This window comes from Diadema setosum, chromosome 17, assembly GCF_964275005.1.
Source record: "Diadema setosum chromosome 17, eeDiaSeto1, whole genome shotgun sequence".
NCBI classification, from domain to species: Eukaryota; Metazoa; Echinodermata; class Echinoidea; order Diadematoida; family Diadematidae; genus Diadema; species Diadema setosum.
The window spans coordinates 16821135-16845848 of record NC_092701.1 but is presented as its reverse complement, the minus strand read 5'-3'; the positions used below and the strand labels follow the sequence as shown (position 1 = coordinate 16845848).

The window sequence follows — 24714 nt, the reverse complement described above, 5'->3', positions numbered from 1 at the left end:
GCCTTTTTAGTGCCAAAAGTGGTTCACCACAATTGTACCACTGGTTAACTTCTGTACAGATATATTACAAGTTCTTGTTTCTCTGCAGGCTTTCTTGATGTGTCACTTGTGGAAATGCCAAGAGTGTCATGAAACTGATTCTCAAAAAAAAATTATTTAAGAAAATGTCCAGACTTGTGGTCTGTGACATCATGTGATGTGTCACATGATCACACCCACATGACCACGCAGTGCACTCACAGTTGGTGTGATTCCTTCTCAAAGTGGAGACAGAGGGGTGTGTGTCATCAGGGGGTTAGTCACAAACAGAAGCAAAGTGGGGTCAGAAGGAGGCTAGATCGGGGACAACGGAGCAAGTGTCATGGAACTTCACAGGTTATGAAAGGGACATGGAGAATTCCATTTGTGAAAGGCTGAAGCTGATTTCAAATATTAATCTCAGCTGTTTTTATGTGTGTTTTTTAACGAGGAAAACTGTTTTTTTTTTTCAGCAGGAGTATCCATTACATTTACAAAAGTACTGTGTTAAGTCACAGAAAGGAATGATTTGATTGTGATGAATATGGCAGTCAATATTATATACTGTAAAAGCGGATATTTTCGCGCAAGTAATTTTTCGCGCTTGGCCGGGTAAGAAGAGTTTCGCATGTTTTTAATTCCATGGAATCAAGACATCACGCACAGGAGTATGGCAAGCAAAAATATTCGTGTGCTTTTATTTTCACGCTAGTTTCTGGTTGCGCGAAAATTTCAACACCGCGAAAATTTCCACTTTTACAGTACATGATGACTGGCGGGGGAGGGAACATACCGAATGTTCCACCCGAAGGGTTTGAAATGCTATTGAGGGAGGTTATTAGTCCCGAGACGAAGTCAAGGGACTTGTAGCCTCCCGAGTACAAGTCATCACCTGTTATATTATATGGGTTAGTCAAATACCATCATCTGTTATGGGTTATCCTATCGATTGCGTGAAAAATATGATCGTTCAGTCGTTTGGTATAGTTTGTCATTTGTTACGTGAAAATGTTTTCCCATGGGAGAACATTACAAAAATGTTCTGCCCATGGGCGAACATAACCAATGTGCCTCCATCACATGACTGTGTTTAGCCAATCACTAACCGATATTTGACTAACCCACATATTATTGTTATTTATGTCACATTTGATTTCTGGTCATGATTTAATTGAATATAAATTATATTTAGATGAGCAAATCTGACATAATAAAACGTTTCACAAGGAATTATTTACATCGTGAAGTGACTATAGACTTCTTCAGAGACCAAGTGATGTTTCATTCACCAGTTTACCATTTTCAAATGGTCTTTACTGACCTTTATTTGGCAAAAAATATAGTGTTTAATAGTGAAAAAAAAATATCAAAATGTCAAAATGAAATATCCACTGCAGACTTGTGACAAGAAACCATTACTAAAAGAGAAAATTTAGATGTCATGCACCTTCTTCATAGTTTGTGGTTTCTTATTTCATTGACTGACAATGAAAAATAAAAGACATATTAAAGGAAGACAAGTAGTGATGCTTGAATGTCCTGGAGAGTTTCTGTTGGACCAGACACTTGTATACATTGTAAATTCTTTGTCATGACTTGCAAATAATTTGATAATCTCGTAAATCTTGTACGGTAAGCTGCGGTTTCTCCTCCACTGGGAATCAGCAGGAGGACCAGGGACAGAGGATCCGTCGTTAAGGTCTTTGCCAACAATGACATGGATACCAGAAACCTACTTAACCCTTATCCAGCTACAGATATAATGATGTGCCATAGATGTGCAATTCACATAGAACCATCATTTGACTGACAATGAAAGAGTTGAGTTTGTAAGATGACCACAGATTTTCTTCATAATAGCGTAATTGCTTGATCCTCTCTTACTGACCAGAGGGAGTGTCTGGATGATCATCATTAAATTAAATAGCCAATAAGCATTACGACTCTGTTATTCTGGTCACTTTGTGCAAAACAAACAATTTCCCACGACATCACACCTTTTTATAAGCTTAGTCGGAAAAACCACATACATAACAAAACACTCCAGTCACTGATAACTGAAACAAAAATCTCAAAGAATTCAGAACAATTTTTTCTACTTGTGACAGAATGACAGTGTTTAAAGCAAAACTGTAATAAGATATGATAATTATGATAAACAACCTTCAGTATAACACACATTCATCTTAAATCAATTGAACAATTGAGAGAACAGTAGATGGGAGGGGGGGGGGGGGAAAGAGCTTACCACCTCCACACCTCTAGACCCTGAATAACCTCAGGAGATACTAGGTGAACCAATGATGCTGTCACTCATTGAAACACAATTAGCTCTCCTCCAAGAGACAGGTGACCCTTACTTGATACATCTACAGTAATTAGACTAGTCTGCCAGGTCCTGAATCACAGATTTGCCATCCACCTGTATCTCTGTCTTTGCTGGGAAATTCAATTTAGTGAAGAATAATCTGGACTCGTGAGACTAAACCATAAATGATTTGCAAAAAGTTGCAAACTCAGTGTTCTCTGTCACATTTTTGTCACCATGAAATTCAAAGACAATGTACATTAATATATGTGTATGTACTTTGTTAAATGTTATTCTATATCATAATTTTTATCAATGGAATAGTCTCAGTGTGCTGCAAAAGTAAATGCATGCAAACATACTGGCTGAAAGGCAGAAGCAACAAGAAAGATTTATACCAAAGCATAACATTACAGCACATCCACGCACAGCCCTAAGAATACTGATCTGGGCCCCATTTCATAAAAAGTTGATATGATAGCAACTCTTGCTGGGATGACAATTGTCATAATAACAAGAAGAATCCAGCTTCCTGATTGGCTGTTGCTATTGGAAGTTGTCATTCCAGCAAGAATTGCCATCCTAACATCTTTTATGAAATGGGGCCCTGGTTCATATTTGTTCTGTTTCATCATACTGTTGCAAACATTCATAGAATACATTTTGAGGGTGAGTGGTTGTCACTTATGTCTCAAATGCATGATAAGACTGTCAGTTGTTCTCATGAGGAAAAAAAAAAGGATTAAAGAAATAAACCGCAAAAACCTATTCTCAGAAGGAGTCGAGAGATTATGATCATATTTGTTCTGAAGAAGGTTGACAGCATGTTCATGATTTACTGCGACATTGAGGGAGCTTTCCCAAATGTTGTCCCTGGAAACATGACCACAGCCAAGGATAAACACAACACACGCCTCTTACATCACTCGGTCTCTGGGCTCAGGAAAGAGACTAGTTACTCTGTCGCTTCAGAGATTTTATGATTTCCCTCTCAGCTGAGAACATCAAGGTGTCACTGGTTGTGTCAGTCATGATTTTTGGCACTTATTTGTCCTGCCATACTTGATTAATTTACAGAAACAAAGACATTTACTGGTCCTATATGTGTAGTAATGATCATTACGGCATCATTCAGTGTGAGCAGTAATCCCAGATGAGGTGACAGCTCTTTAATTAGTCAGTGAACAGCCACATTCAAGGGAGATGCTCGGAAACTCACAATAAAAATCAGAGTTTGACACTATTAAAGTATGGAATGACCAGCAGCTGTCCTCGACCAAGGTTTCCTTTCTTCCTTCAGCTAAGTTGCATGGGGGGGGGGGGGGGGGTGGTGTTGTTATTGGTCATTGCTCCAGACTTTTATTGTTTTGACAATGTGCACAGTGCTACACATTGTATGAACTGTGCTCTTATGGAATTATAGAGTAAATATGATGTAGAAGGCACAGGGTCAATGCGAACAAGCCCTGCAATGGTAATGTGCTTTTTTGTTACAGTATTTCATATATTGTTGTTGAAATCACAGATTGTCTGAAGATGACCTAAATTTAAGACTTAGTTGAAAACTAATTTTTTTCATGATATTTTAACATTTCTTATTTCTTTATCTTGAGCATTTCATGAATGGATATGGCACAATATAAATTGTAATTATTATCAATCATTATTATTACTTGTTTTCATTTCCTTTTTGTATCTCCTGTGCAGTACTGGTGAGTGCAGCTGTAAGCCTGGCGTTGGTGGACCCCTCTGTGACAGGTGTACTGATAGCTCTCATTGGTTGGATGGAGAGACATGCCGGCCATGTAACTGCTCTGAATATTCTGCAAAATGCAGTGATACTAATGGTATGTGTCATCCATTGATTGTTTAAGTCTTGTCATGTCATTTCTATTAACTGAGAAATGGTCTTGTTTATAAATACAATGTCTCTTTGCTTCCATAAACATTTATTGCACACAGAATGGGAGTGGAGATGGGAGTGGAGAGCAAAGATAATGCTCAATACTGCTTACTTTAGCTATAATTAAACCATGATAAGTGATAGAATTTGATATATACTGAATTAGAGCAGACAGCCTTTTTCATGGCATGAAATTTTTTGCAAACTGTCACTGGCATTCAGTGCATTATGTACACTAAAACTTCAATTTGCATTTTATTTTCACAAATCCTGGCTCCTCGTGAAATTTGTGAAAGTTTTGTACACGCAAAAATTTTTGGTTTTACAGTACCCATGCTGTGAAAGAAAATACAGTGAAATCTGTTACTCAGAAATGACAAGGCCCTTGATTTCCTGTTCCCTCACCCTATCTGAGCTGGTTAGGAATTTAGTGATTGCCAAGCTCTGGGGTGATGGGAGTTTGTAGATGCAAAATTATGATAAGAACTCTCAGTGGTTTAAAGACTGGCAAGCTTTGTGCTGGTCATTCATAACAGGATCACTTATTAATTACGGGTGCCACGAAACCTCCCCACATGATGATTTAATCAGTTTTGACAGCTTTTGATGCTTCATTGCCTTATCAGTGCACTGTAAAAAAAAAATAAAAATATGCTATCACTTTTACTACTACAGTGTATATCAAATACCTAACGAGGGGTTATACCAAGTTTTTTACATCTGTTAGGCTTGAAAATTAAACTAAAAATATTATTAGCAGCATGTTACTTCAAAATAATTAAGGTGATTTCTGATAGCATGAATCACATTTGTTTACATCTTATAACGTTACACACGTATGCACAAAAGTATAGCTGGTAAATACAATTGAGTCTTTTGCAATTGATTTGTCATACTGTTTAATTGTCTTTGCTTTTGTTTTATGTGTTTTGCTCATCTCATCACAGCAAGTAAGAATGACATGTGCCGGACATGCGAAAACTCTGTAAAAATCACCGAGAACTGCCCAGAGCGTGTGGTCAAGGCTACTACAAGGACGGCGATCACATCTGTTCCCCATGCCAAGCCTGCCAGATGGCCGAACCAAATTCAACGGATCCCGCAACAGCGAGCATACCGGCAGAATGTCGTAACTTCTCCCAGCAGTGCCTGAGTAGATGTTCCCATGCTGGTGCAGATAGCGTCAAAGAATGCAGCACATGTCATAGCTTCAGTGCAATGTGGAATTGCACAAACATAGGTGAGATGCTGTGTATAGTTTGTGCATTGATAAGAACCACCCTTACGGCCAGATGGCATGTCCTAATTTTTCATTGATGCTGAGCAAAGTTTTATCTGGTGCAAACAAAAGTATAGAATTCTGTGAAATATCCCACAAATTTCTCCAATTATTATTTCAGTGGATCCAAAAGGGCTCAAGTGGCCATTCATTTCCTTTCATCTCTGCACTGCACAGGTACTTTTAACTTTTAGTCAGTTTACTCTCAGTTAAAGGTAAGTTTTTTACATTTGGTAGGCCTATACAATACATTTAGGTATAGCAAAAATTAAAAAAACCAAAAAAAAAAAAAAAACACACATGCACACACACACACACACATGCAAACATAATGTTATGCATGGGTCATGAAAAGCTATATAATGCTATTCTATGTTGACAATGGAGAGTCTTTGCCATACCGGTAATCATTCCTTTATTACTTAACCCTTCTGTGCCAGGGACTTTTGTGAGTGTGTACAGTGCTATGGGGATTTCTGAGCCAATGGACACTCAAAGCAAACAAAGGGTTAAGTCCACCAGCATGATGTCAATGCCTGGTAGAGTCCAGTGAGCAATGAAGTCACCTGACAGGCTCAAAACAAAGAAGCACTGAGTGACCTGCTCCTTCTCCCAGGGCAGACTTACTTTTGGATAGGTGGTACCTGTCGTTGTGTGGACCAAATCCCCTTCTAATCCACCCTGTGAGTGTAAAAACCAAAGTCTGGCAAAGAACTGAGTATGCCTACCCAACAAGTCAGCAGCATCTGAAAATAGAAATTAGTACCGCAGAAAAAATATGGCCCATGATTCACTTTGAGAGTAGTTTCAATGCCTGCACCCAGTGGTAATAAGGATAACAAGCATAGTATTTTTTTTTTCTTCAGTACTCCATTGCAAGTGATTGACAAACTTCCCTACATCAACTTCCATCAAACTGATGAAATTATTTATAAATATTTTCATCAATTTGATAGCATACTCCAGTGCACTAGAAATTATATACACATACAACACATTGTTATCACTAAAGAATGACTGTCTTGTTTCCACATGTGTATGCTGAGTCCACATACATTATTAAAACAGTAAAGCCGATATGATGTTTACACACAACATAAGAATTCAGGATGATAATTCTTTATTCTTGAGAAGAATTCTTGTCCTGTTCAATACACATTCAAAAGTCTTTTATTGTAAGCTCGTCAGGGGCAGAACATTCTCTCCAGAAACACAAGGACCCTCTTGGAAGCTTGGACCAATCAGTAATGGAGGAAATGAGTCAGAAAACTGTCTGGGATTGGGAAGGGCATACTTCAGTCCCTCCCATCAAGTCTTCTCTCGTGGTGTGTCCACTATCGCAACTCCCACACACTGGGGCTATATAAGGTGGACTGATCTTTTTTAGACATTAGTAATTTGCTTGAAGACTTTCTGATGTGCTTTCTAACTGAATAAGCACAAGTTGTCAAATATCTGAAGCAGCTGGGCATTTAAGTCCAGAGCCTGTGTTTCATTTCTTCTGTCATCATATGCATTGTACAAAGAGACTTTACTGATGTCATTTAGCAAAAGGTATATCAACCTTCTTGCAGAAACCTCGATCAAAAATTTGAGCAGGTGACACAAATCTTCTGACATATGATTTGTCATTTTGTTGGCATTTCAGTCAAAATATGGCCTGTAAAGGGAATTGTTCCAGGGCATTTTAGATTGTATGATGCATACATAAATCGATGTGATTTGTCTATCAATTTGCATAAATTTAGATGATATTGGAACACGTTTGATCAAGTCTACGAGTTGTACAGCATGATTTAATTAGTGACACAAATATGTTAATCACATGCCAAACTGCAAGTTGAATCAGCAGTCTGCATTGATCAGACCAATCAATTATCCTAGGTCATGCAACCCTCATTCAGCAGGTGTCAGGTGCTGGCGCACAGCCAACTCACCTGCTCTGTTTCTCATTGCTGTCCACCTCAAGCGGTTAGACGCAGTCCAAAGCCACCATCTCCCCTAGTCATGGAGCGTGGTAGCGGTCAACTTAATCTCAGATTGTAGGCCTAGGTCCCCCCCCCCCCCCCCCCCCGAAAGTGACCATGGAGTTATATATATGGATCCACAAAGCATCTACTTAGAAACGATGCTCTTCATTCCATGTTATGGTACTTCCTAACAGGAGAAAGAAGTTTTAGGTAGAAACAAATCCTTTTATCATTGCCGCATCAACATGGAACAGTTAAAAAACACCTACTGGACTGCTGGCGGAAGTCTACTCATGGTGGTCGAACACATGAATGAGTCCTCCAGAGGCTGTTGCCATGGGGACACACGCTTTTCTGACACCCGGTCCTGGAGGATACCAGGGGTAGATGAGTGCCAGCTAAGCACCTGTCTGTCAGCCTCAATCAAATCTTGAAGAAATAAAACTAGTGAGTCATTGCCGCATGAGTTTGAGAAAACACTCCTCTCTCTCCTTTCTGTGTCACTGGCCGCTGGGGTTCAGCAAGGAGATGAGGGGACGTAGTCAAGGTCTTGTTTCTCCAGTTTCCATGTGATTTATTGCTGTTTACATGTCAATAGAGCTGATGGTTATGATCTGCATGGTGATAGGTTAACAAGATTGATCCCCCCCCCCTGTCAACAATCTATGTACAAAATTCCACTTGAAATCTGCATCACTTACTGATGTAGCTCATCAAATAATGTATAATAGACATTCTCTTGCAGCCTTTTTAACCCCAGTTAGATACTAGCCTTGTGATAGGTTGTCAAATTAATGGGGTCATTTTGTTACCTCGGTATACCTTGCTATGCACTTCCTAAGAAAAGAGCGGCACAGCCAGAATAAATTTATTAAGGTTGTGATGTGGTGGTCTAACATGAATGGCAATGCAATGAGTGAAGAGTTCAATGTAAATTAAATTCACTTTAACAAACTTCATGTTTGTAAAAATCCAAACTAGAAATGTGAGAGATAGGCATGAAAAGGTAGAACTCACATCATGGAATCAGTGCCACAAGAGCATTAATCACCTGTTCACTAAGTTATTAACGTTGGTGTGAGGCAGATTAAGCCCAGGCGTGTGGTTTTTACCTGTCAGTCACATCTATTCATCAATCCCAGGCAGGAGAGATGTGGGATCAGCCCATCTGTACGAAGTCATTCAGTAGGAAGGAAGCTGACAAAATGTTGCGCATCAGTCGGGCCACGGTCGTCTTATCATTAATTTCAACACAGGCTTGTGTTATGGGGAAATGTCCGGCAAGGTGAAAATTTTAGTCAGAGATTTGAAAGAGAGATGGGAGGGGACAGCTTTGCGAACAATGAGTAATTTTTAAGAAGGGGAAGTCCCCCCTTGGGAGGGACTGTGGGGAGAGTTGGTCAGGAAACTTTGCCTAGGGCATCCCACAGTCACACCACCTTGAAATAATCTTCAAAAGATGGCCAAACCCTCAATATTAGTTACGTTCAGACGACAAGCCCTAACCTCGAGGTTAAGCTCTTGCCCTAACTTCGACGTGCGTCCACCTGACGAAGCTTAAAGGGTGTGTACAGTTCTGGTTGAGGTGAGGATTTAGCTTTTAACGTTTTGCGAGATATTCGGAAACCACTCTATGAGATGTCAAAGAGTATGCAATTCTAAGGGTTATCAAAAGTTTATTTGTTGAAAATTGGTTTTGAAATGGCTGAGATATCCAAAAACAAGGTGAAACAAAGAGATCCTAATAAAGGGTGTGGCCTGTCGCCTTTTATTATTATCACTTTTTTGGATATCTCAGCCATTTGAAAACCAATTTTCATCAAATAAACGTTGAATCCTTCTTAAAATTACATGCTTTTTCATATTTCATAAGAGGTTTCTCCTTATCTCACTTAGGAATGTTATAAACCTGAATCCCCACCTCAACCAGTACTGTACAGTCCCTTTAAACTCGAGGTCAGGAAACCTCGAGGTTAAACTCCTGCCCCTTTGAGTTCGTCGATTTTTGTGTCCACCCCGTGCTTAACTAAGAGAGGGGACCCCCCCCCCCTCCACCTGTGTAAAATAACTTTCATTGAATGAAAAATGTATTGTCTAATATCTTCACCTTAAACTTGCTCGAGTGATGGTGTCTAAGGTTTTTGCAATCCTGAATTGACATAATTACACAAAAAACTAGTTTATTGGTTCGTTATGTCCTTGAATGACAGGTGCTCTCTGTAATTCAATTCACTCACTGCTGTTTCCTTGCTTTCTTGTCTTCTTGTCATTTGACATTTCAGAGACACCCGGCAATCCTGCCCAGAATGGAAGTGGGAAGAATGCCTTGCACAACTATTATGTGTACGCTGCGGCAGGGGGTGGGGTTCTTCTCCTCACTGCTATCATCTCCACGGTGATATATGTCAGGCGGAGGCGGAACGACCAGAAGCCAATGATGCCGTTGTGGACAATAGAGCTAAAACAAGACGACCAGGTCTCGTTCACAGACTACAATGATGTCGATGTCATGTATCTGGATGATTCATACCTCATGGAACCCTCGGAAGTATTCACAACGTCCACAGACAGTATGGACGAGAGGATAGGCTACAAGACTCTCAGTTGATTGGCAGACTGGGATGAACTTTTCCCTTGTGAGGAGAAACTAATGGACTACTACATCATTCTCTCTTTGTTGTAAATATGTGCATATATGAATTGTTTATCTACATGTTTATCTGTCATTGAAGCATTTCAAGGTATTTATGCATGTACATCTGTCACTGCAAGATTTTTCATCTTATTTTTTATTCATGTTAAATGTAAAATCTGTGTTGTTAAGTCATCACTGCATTTGATGGCTATAAGGGAAGAGCTTGTCCAGCTTATACCCACAGAACACATGCAAATGATGATAACTGATGTTTAATCTATTTCACTCATACAGATAGTATTGTTGATGTTCTGCCTTACATGTGGAAGGTTCATCTTTGTCAAGCGTATTTTTTTTTTTTTTTTTTGGGGGGGGGGGGGGGGGGAGGGGTTGTCATCCATAGTTCTGTAAGAAAAAAAGTCTACATGACCATTCATCTCAATTGTTGGTTGCCAGTCTGTAAGAACAAACTAACATAGCCTTTCACTTCAATGCATAATGTCTTTCTTTTCCTTGGTATGGTTTTGGCATGGAAATGACACAAAAGTTAGTCAGAAATGCATTTACACCTTTACTGCTGTACAGTACCTCCTCACTCAAAGAAGTGGAAATACATGTACTATAATGAACAGTGTGAAAGGAATGTTGCCCATTGCATATAAATCAAGGCAAATTGTCAAAATTGCTTAATTACACAAGTTATAATGTTTGATGGCTTGGTCAGGTTCAATTTGTCTTTTTTTTTTTCTAAATTTCGGGTTTCTTTACAGTAAGAATGGAAGTGTCAATGGTGGAATGAATATGTTAAGTGTCAGTGGTTGAATTGAAATGATAACAACTGTGCACTGGATGACATTGTGACCACTAGGAGTCAATTCTTACAAAGGAATTGAGCATTGGTACAGAGCTTCACTTATCATTTTTTCAGTTCAATCCTCTACTCAATTCTTCGTTAACGACACTTTCAGTTATTCAGAGGTACACATGAATGTAACAACATGCTGCAAGCTCAGTCTGATTTGTGTGTGTGTGTGTGTGTGTGTGTGTGTGTGTGTGTGTGTATTTGTGCAATTTTCCTGGAAGACCAGTATCTACATGTGGCAAACTCACAGGCACTGTGGCAATAACTGTCATGGGAGACACTTTGAGTCATGGACTGTACCATAATACTGCACATTCTGTTAATTGATGTACACAAGATATAAAGATTCATAAGCTCTGTGATACATGTATGTGTGCTTTTGGTCTTACTCTTTCTCTTTCAATATTCCAAGGATACACATATGTATCCCAGATGTGCATCATTATCGCATCAAAGACAGTGCATTTTTTTTTTTTTTTTTGCATTGATTAAAATGGAGCCAAACAGTATTGCTATATGATATTGCACAATCCTTATTTTTTTGTGTGTGTCCAGGCCTTAGCAGTGACACTTTTTAACCAGAGCTACCACAAAAGGTTCGATAATTCTAGGAGAAAAGTCTGAAAAATGAACGGTAAAACAGGAAGATTGATCCCTCTCTGTGCCAGCTGCAGACACAACCCAGTCATGATGAGTTCAGCAGTCAATGCACATTTTACAACTTACTTTTGATACTCGTAATGACAATAACAGAGCAAGGAAATTAAACCTTCTTTCCAATCAATGTATCTCTCTTCAAATTTCTTGGTCATAAAGCTAAATACAGGGGCAGATCCAGAAATTCCGTAAAGGGGGATGGGGGCTCAAAAAATATTTCTGGTGCTACTCCCGGGGGTTTTATTTCACTTTTTTACTTCTTTTTATTTCTTTTGTTTTAACAAAACATAAAGGGGGCGTGCCCAGTGCACCCCCCTCTGGATCCGCCACTGAAATATGGGTTTAGTGCACACTATCTATATACACCACGGACACTCATGATAAAACTTTGGATCTAGCTTTGGGAAGACACTAAGTGTTTATTATTACCTTAAGGAGACATTAGATGTTAAAAAGGCATTTTGTGTCCCCTTGACGTTTTTAGCCATATTATATCCCATTCAATCGCATGCTTTACTGCCAACAATGCTTAATACACACAGTGTCTTCCTGAAGCTGGATCCAGAGTGTTAATATGCACAGCTGCATTCTACACACACCATGGACACTCAAGAATGTATACATGTACATGGATACAAAGGCTATATCAATAACATGCTATGATGGAAAGAAAAAAAGTGTTCTGTGCAAGATGAGATGCAGGAAGCATGTTTATTCCCTACAAATAATTTCCACACACATCATGTACAATTCAGTGCAAATGTTAGATGATAATGTAGGTTTAACATTCACCACATGTTCTGAGAGCAATATAAAGTCCTTCAGACATAAACCTTCTTTCAGTAGCTGGGAGTAAAATGGATTACCGGTACTACAATACTGTACATCGTATGTTATCGTTTTAGTCCCCGTCTTGAAAACCAGACTTACCTTTAGATTAATGTTAGCAGAAAGATCCTCCAGCTCCTTTTGTTTATTGTATAACCTGTTAGGGAGGGAGAAAGAAGAAAAACCATCATCATCATCATCATCATACCAGCATTTTAAAGTCTACATTAATGTATAAGTTTGGTTTCTGAAGATATTTCTCATTGTAGATAATAAAAGCATACAAAAGAAATTACATAACACATACATTGTAAGTGAGACACATTTTCAAGAGATCATGCTTATGGACCCAATTACAGAAATGAAGTTGCCAAACTATTATACTTGCTGCAACATAAAAACGATTTCACAAAACATAGTCATGAATGCTAATACTGTCAAGCAAGATAATTTTGCAGCATGAAATTTGTTCGTGAATTGCCAACTGGCATTCAATGCATACAGTGTACACAAGAAGTTTTATATGTATTTTAATCTTGCAAATCTTGGCTCGTGAAATTTACGAAAAATTAAAATGCACACAAACATCTTGTTTTACAGTATCCTATATGAAAAAAGGATGAGAATACAAGATAAGAAACATTTGTTGTTGTTGTTGTATAATCTTAATTACTGGTCCATAGAATGTGATGAATGTGGAGGGGGATTCTATTACAACTTATGGCCAGGAAGGTAAAGAGATATATACATATTCCCACTTCTCTGCTATAGTCAAGGTACCACATACATGTACAGGTACATTCAGTTTACTATCACATGATGCTACCATATTTGCAACTGTAACTTCTCAAACTCTTGCACTATTACAAGTGAATGATACTATGCAGTGGGTCTTCTTCTTTTCATCATAATGTTGACTGCATGTTACAGGGCTGCCAACCTTGAGTGAGAGTTTGAAGAGAGACACTGTGAGGGAGTGAGTGAGTGACCAAACCAGGGGGGCATTTCATGAAGGAACTTGTCGGATAAAATGTCCGACAAGTCAATTATATCCGACAAGTTCAGAGAAATCAGCCAATCAGACTAAAGAATTTCTCAAAACTTGTCGGATATAATTGACTAGTCAGATATTTTATCGGACAAGTTCCTTCATGAAATGCCCCCCTGATCAATCAGAGCGATGGTGGTGTGGGGGGAGGGGGATGGTGTGGAAGGAAAGTGTCTCTCCCCCCTCCCCCCCCCCCCCACCTTCCACTGGAGTTCTTTGCTGGTTCTTTGTAACATTTATATGTGGTGTGTCACCATGTTACCTATATAAAGATGGATGATATCATGAAGGGAAGAATGATGTAACGCTGACTTCAACACTGCAACCTTTACAGTTTTCTATTTTTTATTGTTTTTTGTTATATTTTGCTTGCAATGAAGTAGGGCAATTGTAACATCAATTAAAGGCTTATTTATATCTGCCAAAAACCAAAAAAAAAAAATGATTTTCTCAACTTTATATGGCTTTTGTGGTGACGCATCACATGATTATGACCAATTCTTTATTTCAAACTGTGGGGCTTTTTGCTTTCTTTGTTTAGTTACGTTTAAGGGAATCTAGCCAAGCAAGAATTGCACTGTAGTCAATGAATGAAGCTGTTGTTTTTTTTTTTTTTTCGTCCATTCAGATTTTAAATTATTGTCTTCACAGTAATAAGAAACCCTTCATGATGTATAAGTAATTTTATAATGTAAAGGTAATGTTATCAAACAATAAGTAAATCTGAAAAGTATGTGTATATCATTTGCTCGGTAAGGAAATGTGGACACAACTTGTTTATTTTTTCCAAATTCAAGGTGATAAATAATTTGTCCTGAATGCTCCTAAGGGTTACATAAGTGGTTGTTGCTGTACAGTTTAATCAATACCAATTCATTTCAAGGTTAAAAAATGAAAACTGATCAGTAACTGCCGTGAACATGGCAACAGATATGCAACAACCAATCTGCTGTACCACAGTGTTTTATAGGTTGAAGTTGCACTGTGTTTACATTATGTTGCAAATCCTGCGTGAATTGGAACACATAATTAGCATAATTTTGACCATGAAACAGTGAGATGATATATTTAAAGGAAAAAAAACACACTCATGTTTGCACATTTATATTCTTCAATTATCTTGCTAAATGCAAAATCAGTATCATGCACTGGTGACAATATACTTTTTATAGCAATGACTTTATTTTACTTCATGTTGAGTACTCATTATCAATTTAGTAAGCTATAAAAGTGTCAGTGATGTACATCAATAAACTGCATGGCTCAGCAGCACAATAAATAACATGAAATACTCCAGGCGCACATGTCCATAAACTACAGATAATATACAGAGATTTACAAGTGTACTATAGCTATTAGGCAGATTTGGATAGATGCACATTAGTCATTGTTGCGAGGGTACCATTTCTTACAAAACAAACAAAAAATCCAGCATCACAAGGAACATGAAGCCTAAATAAAGAAAGAGACCTGTTTAATGTAAGTAAACTTTGCTTTGTGTACATCTTCTCATTTTTGCAAATAAATGAATGATGAAATATATGTAAGACAATACGGTAATGTCTCAATGGTCATTATTTTGGATAGAGCTCCTGTTGTGTAAGAAGGAAAATAAGGAACTTAACCTCATGTTCACTTGACTTTGATAAAATAAGAAAAATCAAGCAAACAGCAGAAAATCATAAATTTAATGGAATGTTTAAATTTTACCAGTTTTGAGAAAAACACAAGTATGCTGTGATATCATTTTTTTTTCACAATCATCCCACTGATATACAAACTAAAATGCATGTACATGCATACTCAGTCATGCGCTGTTGAGAAACTACATGTGTACAGATATTTCCAAGAAATTTGGTTTTTCATGAAAAGCATGCATTCCTTCCACTATAGTTTCTGATATTTTACGTTGCCTTCTGGAAGAAGTAAGCCCAGTGCTCTTTCATGATGTTTTATGTTTCCCATATTCCTTCGGTGAGGGTGACATCACAATAGTCTTCTCAACCATGCAGCAATGGCAATATACCAAGGCTTTTTAAATTCATAGCTTTTGAATGGATTCTTCGATTTCCTCAATGGATTCTTCGATTTTCCTCAAACTTCACTGTTGCATTTTACTAAATACATGTATTCCTGCTTTCAATCACGCAATTAATATTTACATTTGAGTTTCATTCACCCAACGTTTTCCAGTACAACTAATTGTACAATATTACTGTAAAACTGTAATTGAAATCCACGTATTAGGTTCCAATCAAATGCACCAGCAAATCTGATGAAATGAGTAGCAAGGATGGACTCATAATATTAGTGTTGCTCAGTGGTTCTTGGAAAGTTGCAACAATTCACTACAGTTGTATAGCAAGTTCGTGAACACAATTTTGACAAACGCTTTTATAGCGTCATCGACAATAGGAGGCGCTATTTTGGTTGAATGTCTGATCAAGAAGGTTGAAGAGCGACCTCCAAATTCAGACGGACACTGCTCGCTCGATCCTCGCTTGCGTACCGACCTGCTGCTCCAAGCAACGGTACCTGCGGTACTGAAGAAGTCCTGGGAGAAACTCTAATTCCCTCTGTGATCTTGAGGTATGGTTGACATCAATCGTTTGTAACATGCCGATGAATTCATTTGTGATTTCCAATGATTTACATGCTGTTTTATTTGACGCTTTCCTTCCAAACACGGGCAGGTATAGCAAGGGGTGGTAACACACGTCTGCTATCTGTCACCTGCCTGCATGCAATCGAGCGGGGATTCCCCACACGATTTCGACATTACAATGATAACTGATGGCGGCTTTGCAGACATAAGGCCTGCCAGCATGTATCCACATGCATTGCAAGCATTGACGAGTGTATGATAGTATACTAGTACTTTCCAGGGGCGGATCCAGGAATTCTGTAAAGGGGGGCGCAACTAATGGCGGGTTTCATTTCATTTTTTTTTATTTTTTTTTAACGAAAAATAAGAGGGGGGGGGGGGCGTGCGCCGGCTGCGCCCCCTCTGGATCCGCCACTGCTTTAAGTTATTCTTAGTCGACATATTTACTAAAAACGACATAATGGTCCGAAAGTAGAGTCAGGAAAACTCAAGTTCATTGTTTCCGGACCAAGCTTTCACTGTGATTCATCAGACTCCGACTCCGAATAATATTGGTTTTTATTTGCAATCTACACTCCATTATAGCAAATTAGTCGATTAGTCATTAAGATACTAATTTCATAAATATTTGGTGACTGCTTCTTTTTTATGCTTATCGGGTGATCTATGGTATAAATAATAGTGTAGTTATCAGTATTGTTACCGCAGGGAGTTGGGGAGTAGGCGGACGATAATAGATCGATTCAATTGTATTTCTACATGTAAAGATAACCACTACAATGTCGTTGGTCATCATTAAATTAATGACGTAATGTTTTGGATATTTTTGTTTTCTTTTGCGTTAGTCTGTTGACATTAATTGATGGAGTAAACAGACTAGAAAGTTCCAATGTATAGGTGAAAAAATGTTAAGTAGAGTTTCAAAATCTACCATGTATTCATGAGATCAGGGGACGTTCACGTAAGATTTTTTTTTTTCAAGCTAATAAGTAGAATTGTAAGTATCTTTTGCATTATGTTCTAGCGCTGTCAACCTGTGATGATGTAGCAATGGGTCTGTAAGAGGAGGGGACTTTATTCGCCGAATCATTGACACAAGCAATTATTTTCATTTTTATATGAAGAAACCAGTGTGCTCCTTATTGTCTGTTCCTTAATGGAACTATCGTTTTCTGTTTGTGTGATTTTACTCATACTATGTATAATGAGTATACACGATCAGTCTGAACGTGGGATGGCGTTAGACTAATGAACAAGTCCGTGATAATGATGTAGGCTAATGACATACATGTACAATCACGTCATAGGCAATCGCGACCTTTTTAACTCTGACTTGTGACACATATCTAATAAATACAAAGCCTGTGAAACACACAAATGAATGAACGAAAACAAAGACATTTCCTTTATGCGCACAGGCATTGTATTAAGAAAGATGAGTGTATAAGTGTCATCAATGACCATTCAACTTGAGTTACGATGCGTCCAGGTTCTAGGAGTCACCCCGAGTGTGGAATCATGTATGAAAATACATCCTACATTTAGTCTGTGAATATCACTTATTCCGTGCCCTAAGTACACTTCGGTGACGAAAGTTCACTTTCCCCTTTCTTTTGCAACAGGAAGATGCCAAAAAGTCGGAAAAGCTCCACTACGATGGAGAACAAAAAAGAAACAATCACGAATGCTGGAGAGGGAAGCTTACGAGGCAACAAAGAACATGAGGATGACGAGGGGGTAGACGTAGACGCGGATCAATTACAGGGAAACAAGAAGGCGGCTGGGACCGATGCTATTAGACAACGGAAGGGGGCTAAACAAATATCAGCATCAACGGAGAAAAATGTTCCGACAGATGTGCTCTCTCGTCCCGCGATTAATCGTTCTCCATCTCACAAGGGTCCCAGTCATGCTGGTCCGTATCACGATTCCGGCAGTGGTCTCGAGAGTCGAGAGTCGAGAAAGTCGAGAAAGGGGAGAGGAAGGGAAGAGGATCAACATGGATCCACGTCTTCACAATGTCGCAGCATTCTCCTAGTAGTCGTGGTCATAGTAGCATTGATTGCCATTGCATGGTGGTTCATGTATGGTTTCTCTGGGTTGGATTTGCTCCAAGAGACTCCTAAGTCCTCTTCGGTTACAGAGAAGTGCACTCCGAGAAAGCGATCTGATAGATACGACGCTCTCATGCAGAGAATGACGGATCTGAAGAAGCGATTCCTGTCTATGAACAAAATGGCCTGGAATGTGATCGGGGGTTCGTCCATGGCGCACGTCACCGAAGACATGAATCCGGACAATCCCGTGGTACTACTTCTTGTCGGACATCCAGGGGCAGATACGGACGTAAGAATACTCGCTTCGCAGGTCGCAGACATGTACGCCGGAGTCTTCGCTGTCCACCACGACGCGTCAGACATCGCATACATCGAAGGCGCTCGCCTAGCGGGCCAGTCAGCCGACGATGCTAAACTAAGCCTCGATGAACAGCTCAAATCAGGTTTGAGTGGCTGTAGTAAGGTCGCCTTAGTCAATGACTTCGACAAGGTACCTCCATGCTCGGCCATCTTGTTTCACGCTTACTGCGACAACGACAGCGCACCGTACAAGGATGCAGTCATCATCCTGACTATGATGCTGAAAGAGGCACTGGGGAAGACGGACTTTAGAGAAAAGAGTACAGACGAAGCCATCAGAAGTCATCTGGAGAAGCGTTGGACCAAATGCCCGGAAGAAATCCCGCCGGACAAGACAGAAGCAATGCTCAGCCGCGTCGCCAATAATGTCGTAATCATGAAATAATGGATGCCCTCGTGAGAGTCGGGTGTCATATCCCGAACAAGTCATTGTATGAGGTACAATTGTATGAATTTTCTTCAAACAGTGTAGATCAGCAGTTGCAATCTTAGAAATTTCATTTGTACAGAGGGAGACAAATGGAAGAAAACTCATACCTCAATCTTCACCCCTCTACTTCACAATATTTTGCTTTCATTTAAGTCACTCTGTGTGACACAATAACTGGTATTTGAATTGCGAATCATTACATAGGTCTATAAAGTAATCGCCAATTTCATTCATTTATGAAAATAGAGGGAAACTTCCGTTACGTAAGTTGACAAGTTTGTCTGTTCTATTTTATGATGGTCTGGAAATGGCGTCACCTTTACAAGAATCTTGAGTCACTTCCAAATTTCTGTGCATCGTTCTTAAAAACAAAAAGAAATAGGACGTGAACATCTTATTGCGAATCTACGGATACAATTCCATGGAAGTATGAGTTTGTTGTTGGTGTATAAATGTAAAAGTCAGGGATACATTGCCCATGAACATCGATAGTATGAAGGGGGAAAACGCGTTTGGAATACTGGTGAATATGAAAACCATTTTGTACGTATGACAAACTTGGAGTATGTAAGTTGTGGTTACAGATAATTTCTGATAAATATATAAATATTCATTATAAATGTTGTATTATTATAATGTATAAATTGTGAATACTCCCTTGTTGCAGCCATGTGATGCATATAGTTATATAAAGACTGAAAAACGCGGTCGCTTCACCGCCTCGTTTACGTCAATAATGACCATATACATCTGTACAGTGCACTCCCGTTACAAATTACGAAATTTCGTTATAACGAAGTAAATCTTCTGGTCCCAAAATTATCACCATTAAAGTCTATGTACAAAATTCGCTTATAACGAACACGGTTATAGCGAAATTTCCGTTATAACGAAGACTTTTCCGAGCACCACAGACAAAGAAAAACAAAAGAAATGTGCTCCGTTATAACGAAATGCGAATTGCTTTCGAAAATACGTAGCGGAACAAGCATTTATAGCGTCTCTGCATGGGTGAACGCTTAGACCACTGTGTGTTCGCTCCTTGTGTCACACACAGTTTCTGAGGGGAACTTGCGTTTATTATTGTAATACAGTTATCCCATCACATTTCACATAGCTTTGCAGTGTATGATGAGTATTAAGCAAACATAATATACGTGGTTCCTTGTTTTCGTTATATATTGTATTTGTTCGGTTATAACGAAATTTCGTTATAACGAAAGAAAACTGCCGGTCCCGAGCATTTCGTTATAACGGGAGTGCACTGTAGTAGGTCTGTTCCTAGGTCCATGGTTAGACGCAGGATAGTCAAACAGCAAATACAGTAAAACAAGAAAATGGTGCTTTCAAAACCATATTCACACAACTACCATAAATGGGGGTCCTCTCTGTTCATCTCAGATCCATGCGATTATAACGCTATCGAATTGCAATGGACTGTTAATGCTGCGTCAGTCATTGCGTTTTTTATTGCGATCACCATAGCAAAATAATAATAAAAAACATTGTCCATGTCAAAGCTGTTGAACACACACACACACACAAATGTAGCTTCCGTGAAAAGCAAGATCTGGTATCTTTGTGTATCTCAAGCAATTTGCTGCTGTTTTGCGAGGGCAGATCAGAAAAGACCGATTGTATCGTATTCACCCAAAGTGCTCTCATTATGGCCCAAACAAAAGACAATAATTATAATCGTATCATTTCTCAAAATTTCCAACTGAAGATAAAATTTACTCTACAGATACGTCAGCCGGATACATGGAGATGAATTTTCACACTTCCGCTATCAAACACAGGGATTAAACAATAGCCTCTATACCATAATACGCGAGTCCTATATATACACGACGCTAATGTCAGAAAACGACGATTATGCAGTTTCATCATAGATTATTATTGTATAAGTTCTTGTTCATGTACATTGTATGTCATGTTGCATGCCATCAAAAATATTGATGAATATGATTCATGTGTCCTGTTTACAGTATATAGGCCACGTTAACGTTAGTGGTGCTCATGTTATTTTCCTCGCATTTGTCTTTGGGTCTGCTTTTGAAGCTGGGCTTTGGTTAAATCTGCTTTAGTCAATGTAACTCCGTAATACATGATTATAATGAAGCATGTTCAGTTGTATAATCATGATGATTTTTCAAATAAAAAAGATGATTATTTTCTAATTAAAAGTTGCACGCTTATGGTGTGACAGAACGAGACAAATCAGAATTAGGGTGTGTCTTCTGTTGGTTTGCTAGGAGGACTTGCATTTATATTCCACCAACTATATCGAAATGCGCCCTTGTGACAGAATGCCAAAACTGATCCATATGCGCGTGTCCATAATCTCCGTATGGACCCATATCACTATAAATTATGCCGTGCTAATTTTGTTTGTTCATAGGCCTATATCATCTATATTTGATTTAAATACAGTGTAGTAACGTGCAGTTACATGTATACAGAGCGTATCAAAAAAAAAAAAAAAAAAAAAGGTAAGCCAACTTTGGAGGGCTACCATTTCATAATTGTCAGCTATGGAGAGCTCAATGTTGGTTGTAAGGAGAGAGGAACTCTTCCTCTTTTCTCCTCTTTTATGTTGACAAATGTCACGCATGACTGAGCACATGAACTTTACAGACAACAATGACAAATTGCACCTTTTCCAAGTTTGCGTAAAATTGTGAAGGAACAATGCATGTCTCACTGAATGGATGGTATCTATCAATGAAAGTGGTAACATTAACAGGCCAGCCTGCATAACTGCAAGTATGTGTTTAGGGTTAGTGTTTAGGGTTTCTTCTAACATTTTGTGGTTCATAACCTTTTACATGGCCACCTGTCCGATAACTTGTCACTCCTGCTAAGGCAAACCCACACAGTCCATTTTCCCTGTCCATATTCAACACACAGCTTGCAGCGCCAAACCAAGTCTTGAATGTGAAGAGAGAAAATGGATAATGGTTTAGCCTTTGTGGGAATGACCAAGTTAGCGACAATGTGGCCATGTTGAAGATTACAGACCATAGAGGTTAGAAGAAGCCCTAAACACAAACCCGCAGTCATGCAGGCTGGCCTGCTGATGTTACCACTTTCATTGAGAGATTCCATCAATATATTCAGTGAGACATGCATTGTCCTTCACGATAACACTCAAACTTCGAAAAAGTGTAATTTGTCATTGTTGTCTTTGAAGTTCATTTGCTCAGTCATGCATGACATTTGTCAACATAATAATTAGATATCAATGAAAAGAGGAAGAGGAAGAGTTCCTTTTTCCTCACAGCCAACATTGCACTCTCCAGAGCTGACAATTTTGAAATGATAGCCCTCCAAAGTTGGATTACTTTTTTTTTTTTTTTGATACGCTCTGAATAGCATTTATCTCGAATGTGTACAACAAAATACAATAAATAAAATCATTCAAAACATGATTCATTATCATTTTACACTCCAACGGTATTTCCACTTCCACTCCGAATTGGGCCCATGTGATTATCACGGCAAAAACACACCACACACGCACAAACACGCAAACAAGCACACGAATGATATTATGTATACACTTAGCAAAAAAAGAAAGTAAACACTTTTTCAAGTTCATCTTTCTCATAGATTATTGGCTAATATCAATGTTTCATAATACTAGGTTAAAGGTAATTGAATCGGCTATCAACCTAGTTGGTCAATAAAAAAGGAAACTTTGCGCTTGAGTAACTTAACCCATTCATTTTTCACTACCAAGGCACAACAGCAAAAATGGACAATTAGTTGTTATTCAAGCGTATGTGCTCTCTCATATATTATATAACAATAACACAAAAGACATATTCAACACAATAAGAAATGCAAATAAATTTGCAAATATCAACCTATGATCTCTATAATGTCTCTGTAACCCTCCAAAGATAAAGAAAAGCAAAAAACAATGGAGGAAAATGAAGAATCTTCTGTCAAATTCATATTCAAAAGATGAGAGACGAAGCAATGGTAACAAAGATGGTAAAAATTTGAAATGTTATTCTATAAAAGAACAATTGAAATGATATTTGGTTCTTGAATTTGACTAATGAATTCTTAAATTCCTTAATTTGAAAAGGAAAAAAGAAATTCTGTCCATTTTATCCCCTTTGCGGCTTACTCCTTATGTCATTTTCACTGAGTTCACAGAAAAAATTATCACGTTCCCCCTTCAGTTTCCCAAGCATGATTTGTTTGTGAACATAAAGACAATGAAAGAGAAACAAGGGAATAAAAACTTATTTCTGCTATTTCATTCATGTCTCTCATTACGTTTAATTGGTCTTTTAATATCATTGTTATCTTGAAGGGCATTTGCATATTAATTTCAATATATCAATTTCTGCAACACGAATGTGTTTACTGATGCGTAAAATTCCCCTTTGTATGGACCTACCATGTTAATAGCCAATTAAATAACTTTTAACATGGTACACGACACGATGATTTTTATCAAAATCTTCTATGAAAAATACGAAATGGAAAAAGTGTTTACTTCTTTTTTTTTTTGCTGAGTGTAGATCGCAAGAAATTCACACACACACATACGCACACGCAAATAGATGAAAACTAAATGAATAAATACAAAATACCCTACAGTGTTGGCTGTTTGTGAATCCCTCTCAAAAATGCATTTACTTGGACTACCTTGGAGGCTGGACGTATAATTCATCATAACTTTAATCATACTGTACAAATTATATGTATAGTTCTACCGACAGATGGCGTAAACCCTATATAAAGTTAGAATACTTGTACACCGTCTACACTTGGTATATACAGGTACAGCACAGTGTAGAAGTCACCCGGCATGTCGTAATTTCCTTCACTGACTCTTCATAACTTCACTACGACCAGAATTCCAAAGCTGTCTATCTTGGAATGGGACTATTCTCCATATTACATAGAAATATCGTTTAATGGATGATGGCAAACAGCCAAACACCTAGAGCATAATAGGGCCTATCATAACAAGATCTTTCAAAAGGGCTTGGAGAAAAGTCAATAAATTAGCTGTGTTATGTAAGAAATTGGCAAAGGAACAGAAGGACAGAAATATTGGTAAAAAGGAATGTTCAGGGCGGTGAGTTGGCTCAGTCGGTAGCGCGTCTGCCTCACGATCACGCGGCCCGGGTTCGAACCCGAGTCCTGGACTGAGCAATGTTGTGTGTTAGCATATCGTCCCCAGCAAGAGGCAAAACACTCTGTCCCTCGGATAGGACATAAAGTGGAGGTCCCGTGTATGAGAGTAACAACTTATGCACGTAAAAGATCCCGCTTCATTCATTCACCGCAAAGAGCAGGGTGTTTAACCTGGTGAATAAACTGTTTTAGTGGTCCCACCTCACATCCAACTGGACCCCATGGAAGCTGAATATGGGCTATCCAGCCATCTCTCAGATGGAAATGAACAAACAAACAAATCAAGGAAAAAGTCATAATATTATTATGAAACGAGATGATAAGGGAAAGACCTATAATAGAAGATGCTAAAGAGCTATAAATAATACAAGGAACATTATATAGACGATGAGAAATTAGTACACTCTTACTTCTGCCATATTGAATGTATGCCTACAGTATACCTTTTACATTTTGGCTGGCAGTTCAAGAAGTAACGTCCATCAACACAACTCACTCAAATCCGGAAGAGGGGCAGAACATATGAAACCAAGTGAAGACATGGAGATTTTGCACGACCCATATTACACGTGTAGCTAATTCATACGAGGTGGG

The 24714-nt window shown here is 38.6% G+C and overlaps 2 protein-coding genes and 1 pseudogene across 3 annotated transcripts in view; 2 read left to right on the top strand and 1 right to left on the bottom strand.

Moving 5' to 3' along the window:
- The window catches only part of LOC140240429 (uncharacterized), a 54947-nt pseudogene extending 44505 nt beyond the window's left edge, over nt 1–10442 (top strand).
- LOC140240428 (uncharacterized) overlaps nt 1–24714 on the bottom strand; it is a 53496-nt gene that overhangs the window by 13111 nt on the left and 15671 nt on the right. Inside the window, exon 1 of one of the 2 annotated variants that reach the window (XM_072320196.1) lies at nt 12563–12618. The exons of the other annotated variant lie outside the window; for it this stretch is intronic. The gene's annotated coding sequence lies outside the window, so the exon portion shown is untranslated. Of the gene's footprint in view, nt 1–12562; nt 12619–24714 lie in introns of those variants that run through there. 2 annotated transcript variants of the gene reach the window in all.
- LOC140240778 (torsin-1A-interacting protein 1-like) lies at nt 15792–21169 on the top strand. Its single transcript, XM_072320550.1, has 2 exons — nt 15792–16097; nt 17736–21169. Exon 2 carries the CDS (start codon nt 17740–17742, stop codon nt 18913–18915), a length of 1176 nt encoding a protein of 391 aa, XP_072176651.1. The 5' UTR covers nt 15792–16097; nt 17736–17739; the 3' UTR covers nt 18916–21169.